At 21.8% G+C, this 7,173-nt stretch overlaps 1 protein-coding gene across 1 annotated transcript; it reads right to left on the bottom strand.

Annotated features, from left to right (window-relative positions):
• Positions 1-441: 441 nt before the first annotated feature.
• OCT59_009542 (uncharacterized protein) lies at positions 442-2,127 on the bottom strand (the record flags this gene model as incomplete). Its single annotated transcript, XM_066133650.1, has 5 exons — positions 442-752; positions 820-1,237; positions 1,307-1,464; positions 1,624-1,792; positions 1,870-2,127. The coding sequence occupies 5 exons, from the start codon at positions 2,125-2,127 to the stop codon at positions 442-444; spliced, it is 1,314 nt and encodes a 437-aa protein (XP_066000072.1).
• Positions 2,128-7,173: the final 5,046 nt, after the last annotated feature.

The raw sequence follows: 7,173 nt of genomic DNA, 5'->3' as shown, positions 1-7,173 counted from the left end.
ATATTATTTAGTTATTTTAATTGTACTATACTTTTAACTTTTTTGGCTATATAAAATTCAAATTAATATATATTTATTTAAATCTCAAATTCATTATAAATAAAAATAACTTGATAATTTATATATTTAATAATTGGTTAAAATAAAAAAATAATAAAAAATTAAATTATTTAAATTACAAACTAAGAATTTTGTAAAATATTTTACTACTCTAATCTTAGTGTTTAAATAATTTTAAATAAAAAATAAAAGAAAATATTTTTATATAAAACAGATAATATTAAATATTACTAACAAAAAATTTATATATGTTTTTAAAAAATCTTATATATAATTTTCATCTGTTTTAATAAAATAAATGATACTTATTTTAAGTAAGAATTTTTAATAATAATATTATTAAATAAACATTAAAAATTTAGCAAAACTTACTTTAAAAGTTTATAACCATTCAGTTATTGAAAAATCTTCTGTAAAAGGATTAAGCAATTGAGATGTATAAATAGCTTGTGGATGAGTAATTGTTAATGCAATTTCTTTCTTAAATTTTTCTGCTTCTTCAAATTGCTTTTTAATTTTATCATCATCATTTTTATATGAATTATAAAATAATTTAATTTCTTCTTTTATTTCAATAGTATTTGGTCTATTATCTGGATTTGAATCCCAACATCTTTTCATTAAATTAATATAACATTTTGGTAATTCTAATTCATTTATTTCAGGTCTAATTCCTCCACATATATTTAATACTAAAATACGACATGCTCACGACGCAAAAGCGTTGTTTTCCAGTTGCTACAAAATACATAATCATACCAAAACTATATATATCTGCTGCTTGAGTATAAGGTTTTTTTCTTAAAACTTCAGGAGCTACATAAGGCATAACTCCATAAATTTTTGTTTCACTTATTTTATCAATTTTTTCAACTTTTCCACATAATCCCATATCTGAAATATAAGCAGAAGCCTTATTGAATAATATATTTCCTGTATGAAAATCACGATGAACCATTTGTTTTTCATGAATTTCTTTAAGGCCTTCAATAATATCACCTAATACTTTTATTTTATTCTTCCAATTAAAATCTTTATAATTCATATTTACCCAATTACTAAAATTTCCACCTTCTGCATGTTGAAGAACTATAATATAATTTTTTGTATCTGGATTTTGAGATATTCCATATATTTTAATAATATTATTCTGTTTTATAATTGAATATCCTTTAATCTATTAAAATATAATAAACATATTATTATTATATTAAAAAAAAGTATTTAATTAAAAGTAATTTCATACCTCCTTTAAAAATTCATAAGTAATATTTTGAGAATTATCTAAACATTTTAAGGCAACATTTTCATATGATACTCTTATAAATTTCTGTTTAATAGAATCATAATATAATGGACCATCTTTCCATATTGCTGAATATACTGTAGAAAAACCACCTTTACCTATTTTTTTAATATTAATAAACTGATTATATGGTATCCATTCAATTAATTTATCAGATGTTTTTAATTGCATTTCTTGAATAATATTATCAATTATTTTATTTCCACTAGTCCAGTTTATAAAATTTTCTTTTAAAGAATCTATTAAACATAATTTACATCCTTCATAAATATTTATATTTTTATAACATTTTTTACAATATATTTTACAATGAAGGACCATAATATAATCTTTTGTATTAGGATGTTGAGATATTCCATATATAAATTTTTTTGTTTTATCTGAAAATAAACCTTTACGTCCTCGTTCAATTGTATATTCTTTAACCTATTAAACATAAAAAATATAAAAACATATTATTATTATATTAAGAAAAATATTTAAATTAAAAAGAAATTTCATACTTCATTTAAAACTTCATCAATAATATTTTGTGAATTATATAAATATTTTAAGATAACATTTTGATCTAATTGTCTTTTAAATTTCTGGTTAGCAGATTCATAATATAATGGACCATCTTTCCATATTGCTAAATATTCTGTAGTAAAAGTAATAGAACTATTCTTTTCTATTTTTGTTATTTCTTTAATATTATCAAACTGAATGTATGGTATCCATTCAAATACAATATCTTCTGCATAGTTAATTTGTGAATGCATTTTTTGAATGAAATCATAAATTTTTTTATTTTCACAGGCTGAATTTATAAGAATTTTTTTTAACACTTTTATTTGACAACTTTGACACCACATGGTATGATTAGTTGGACTATTTAACCATTTATTACCACATATATAACAATTAATACCTGAATTAAAACTAATTGGTAATTAATAAATGTTAGAAAAATAAAGTACTAGTTAATAACAAAATTATTATAAAACTCCAATTTTAAAAATGATATACTCACTTTCTTAAATCATGATTGATTAGTAAAAGATTAGAAAAATGAAGTATTAGTTAATGATAAAATCACTAATTTCAATTATGATATACTTACTGTCTAATAATTTAATTGAATTGTGATTAATAAGTAATTGATTAAAAAAATAAAGTGTTAATTAATAACAAAATCATTATAAAACTCCAATTTTAAAAATAATATACTTACAAACTGGTAATTTAATTGAATTGTATGATTGATAAAAGTATGAAATGTTAGTTAATGACAAAATTATTATAAAACTTTAATTAAAATCATTATAAAACTTTGATTTCAATTATAATATACTTACGGTCTAATAATTTAATTAAATTGTGATTGATCAATAAATAATTAGAAAAATGAAGTGTTAATTGATGATAAAATCATTATAAAACTTTTAATTTCAATTATAATATACTTACTGGCTGGTAATTTAATTAAATTGTAATTAATTAGAGAAATGAAATGTTAGTTAATGACAAAATTATTATAAAACTTTGATTTCAATTATAATATACTTACTGTCTGGTAATTTAATTGAATTATAATTAATTGGTAATTGATTAAAGAAATGAAGTGCTAGTTAATGATAAAATCATTATAAAACTTTGATTTCAATTATAATATACTTACGGTCTAATAATTTAATTAAATTGTGATTGATCAATAAATAATTAGAAAAATGAAGTGTTAATTAATGATAAAATCATTATAAAACTTTTAATTTCAATTATAATATACTTACTGGCTGGTAATTTAATTTAATTGTAATTAATAAGTAATTGATTAGAGAAATAAAGTATTAGTTAATGGCAAAATTATTATAAAACTCCAATTTTAAAAATGATATACTTACTTCCTTAAATTATGATTGATCAGTAATTGATTAGAAAAATGAAGTGTTAGTTAATGACAAAATCATTATGAAACTTTGATTTCAATTATAATATACTTACTTTCTGGTAATTTAATTAAATTGTAATTGATTAGAGAAATGAAATGTTAGTTAATGACAAAATTATTATAAAACTTTAATTTCAATTATAATATACTTACTGTCTGGTAATTTAATTGAATTGTAATTAATTGGTAATTGATTAGAAAAATAAAGTTTTAGTTAATGACAAAATCATAATAAATTTCAATTTTAAAATAATACACTTACAAACTAGTAATTAATTGAATTGTAATTAATTAGAGAAATAAAGTATTAATTAGTGATAAATCATCATAAAACTCCAATTTTAAAAATGATATACTCACTCCCTTAAATCATGATTGATCAATAATTGGTTAGAAAAATGAAGTGTTAGTTAGTTAATAACAAAATTATTACAAAACTCCTATTTTAAAAATGATATACTCACTCCCTTAAATCATGATTTAGCAGTAATTGAATAGAAAAATGAAGTGTTAGTTAATAACAAAATCATTATAAAACTCCAATTTTAAAAATGATATACTTACAAACTGGTAATTTAATTGAATTGTGATTAATTGGTATTGATTAAAAATGAAGTATTAGTTAGTAATAAATCATTATAAATTCCAATTTTAAAAGTGAAATAATTACCGCCTATTATTTCATAATTAATAAGTATTAGTTAATGATAAAATTATTATGAAACTTTGATTTCAATTATGATATACTTACTTTCTGGTAATTTAATTGAATTGTGATTGATCAGTGATTAATTAGAAAAATGAAATGTTAGTTAATGACAAAATCATTATAAAACTCCAATTTTAAAAATGATATACTTACAAACTGGTAATTTAATTAAATTGTGATCGATTGGTAATTGATTAGAGTAATAAAGTGTTAGTTAGTGATAAAATCATTATAAAACTCCAATTTTAAAAATGATATAATTACCGCCTATTATTTTATAATTAATGAAGTGTTAGTTAATGACAAAATCATATAAAACTCTAATTTTAAAATGATATACTCACTCCTCTAAATTGGGTGAATCTTCGCTCATAATGTAAGAATTAATTAATTACGAAATAAAATTGTAAGTATATTAACTAACTACTTATTGTAAAGATAATGAGCTGCATTCAGTTAAAAAAAAAAAAATAATAAATAAAGATATATTATATTCTCAGCAATCGTAAGTCGTAACTGTATCAGTTACACAAATGTTATTGAAGAGTCCAAATCCAATAACTATAATAACAATTTACGTGATACAATATTAGACTAATGACCTTCTCCAAAATCGATTACAAATTTTTTTTTGTACCTATATCTATATTGCATGTGTGTTAATCAATACCAGAATCGAACTGTATATAGCGAAAATATTGATATCGAACATAAAGTGGCAAAGTTCGATATTAAACATTCAATTTATAAATTTGCATGTGATATTTAAATTAAAAAAAATTGACACATTCTTGTTAAAGACCCGTGCGGTAAAGATCCTTTAAAATGCAGATTCTAATGCAGAGCTTTATTATGATCTGTCTGTGTTCTTGAGGCAAATTTTCCCTCTCTTTATTCTTAAAATGAATATTACATGTAATTCGATATCATATCCGTTATTCATCATTACACTAATATTAATTTATATGTTAAATTGCAAACCTAGAATAACAATAATAACTAACGCTAAATAATTAATATGATTTAAGAAATTTTGTATTTTTTTTGGATCCTTGAGAATGAAATTCGATTAAAAAATTGCACTCCTCACAAAATTTATGATGATGATTACTAGTAACATTGCATCTTTCTATCAGGCAACTAGCTTTGAATGATAATTTTGCAGCTTCAGATTTCAATATATTTTGAAAGCAGCAATCACATTTTACGATTTTTGCTGCTCTTTTGCCGTTGCATAATGATTTATGCATATTATATTCGATATCATTTAGATCGCTTTTAATAATAATAACCTTTGTATTTCTTGAAATATTTTAAAATAAATAAATTGTTAAGAGAACGACTAAATTCATTGTATAACATTTTGTATCTATTAGGTAATTCTTCTTCATTTTCGCTATTCAAGATAATCGCAAAGTAATTAAGTGAACCAAATACGTAACGTGATTTTTTAAAATTATCAACTTCTCCATCAGAGGAAATATACAGTCCTCTAAATTCTTTTTCTGATCTATGAGTGTGTATTGTAAATGACAAAGGTATTTTTATTGTCTAAGGCATTAAGATAAATATAAATGTAAATTGCGATGTAGATCGCATAATAAATCGATGAAAAATACAAGTTCAATTTTCGTGGTTTACTTGTTCAATAAATTTTACTGACGCTCGATATTTTGCATATGAACGGTCGGAAGGTATCTATATCTAACACATATAGTAGTGTTCACTCAAAAAATTTAGCGCCAAAAGCGGAGCGATTTGAAAATTTCGAATTTTTCAACTTGCGCTTCGAGCGAAAGTTGACCGACATTAACGACCCAAATTTTTGTGAAAAATTGTACATAAAAGAAAACAATCTAATTATATTCATTGAGAAGATATGGGCTTGTGTCAGTTAAAAAAGGGGGAAATCACCCTCCTAATCAATTTTGAGATTTTTGGTTCATGTGATGCAAATAAATAATTTTGGTAGACCAGAAAGCATAATAAATTTTCGAGATATATAGAAAATGAATAATGGAATGATTAAATTATAAATTCATTTAATTTTGTAAACCTTTCGTAAAAAATTGACGCCCATTTATTTTATTAGTATTGTGGAATCACATTCTCAGTAAATTATTCCATATAAGGTATAAATCTCCTCAAGACTGCCATAATCATTTACCTTATCAGTAATTATTTATTCATAAAAAAAAAAGCGTTAATGCACATATATCCTAAATTTAAGGTATCCGATTGGTGTGTACAAAGTTAAAAGCCACGTTTTGGCCAAATGTCCTGTAAATACACAAATAAACTTAATTTAATAAAGTAAAGAATATTTCTGCGCAAAATTTTATAGATTCGTGAGAAAATAATTTTTTAACTATTGTTTTATTACTAAATCAAATTTCTAATTATGGAGAATTAACTTGTTTTACCATTATATATTATAATTTATTATAATTTGTTTATGTATAAAAAAAAAATTTTTTAATTTATCAATGAAATTATTTCTTTTTTTTATACGTAGAAAAAGAAAGAAAAATTATATAATATAATTTATATATATAATGCTCAAATCAAATATTTTTTGGAAACGAAAAAAAAAATCCTTTTTTTTTCTGCCAATAATTTTTTTTTTTTTGAAAGTTTAGAAACTTTAAACTTCTATTTCAAATTTTTCCTTTCCACTAGCTCCTTTTATGTAAATATATATCAAAAAAAAAAATAGAAAAATAAATCGCAAGGATTTTTTTGATTCAGTTCCCACTTTGAAGTAAAAGCAATATTCGATATAAAACTTTTACAATGGATCATGCTCATAAATCCAATTTTACCGAAACTATTGAACGTCTTATTATTCGAAGACGGAATAACCGTCGAGCAAGGAGAATTGATATATATATGTTGAATTATTTTAGAAGATTACCATTACCACCAACACAAACCACAAATAATCCATCTATAAATCGTTTTTTTGGTGGATACACTTTTCCTTAAACATGTTTAATATTTAATTAAGATATCATCCCTTCGTTTACGTTTTATTCAAATAATTTGAAAAACGCAAAATCTGTATATGACAAGACTCGAATTCTCAAATATCGTTGGCAAACCCACTTTCGATCAATTTAAAACATTTAAGCGGCAATTATATACATATATTTATATTTATATATTAGG

The sequence above is a fragment of the Rhizophagus irregularis genome, chromosome 17, assembly GCF_026210795.1.
Source record: "Rhizophagus irregularis chromosome 17, complete sequence".
In the NCBI taxonomy this organism is placed as follows: Eukaryota; Fungi; Glomeromycota; class Glomeromycetes; order Glomerales; family Glomeraceae; genus Rhizophagus; species Rhizophagus irregularis.
The sequence above is the reverse complement of the archived record's forward strand: the minus strand, read 5'-3'. Positions and strand labels throughout refer to the sequence as shown.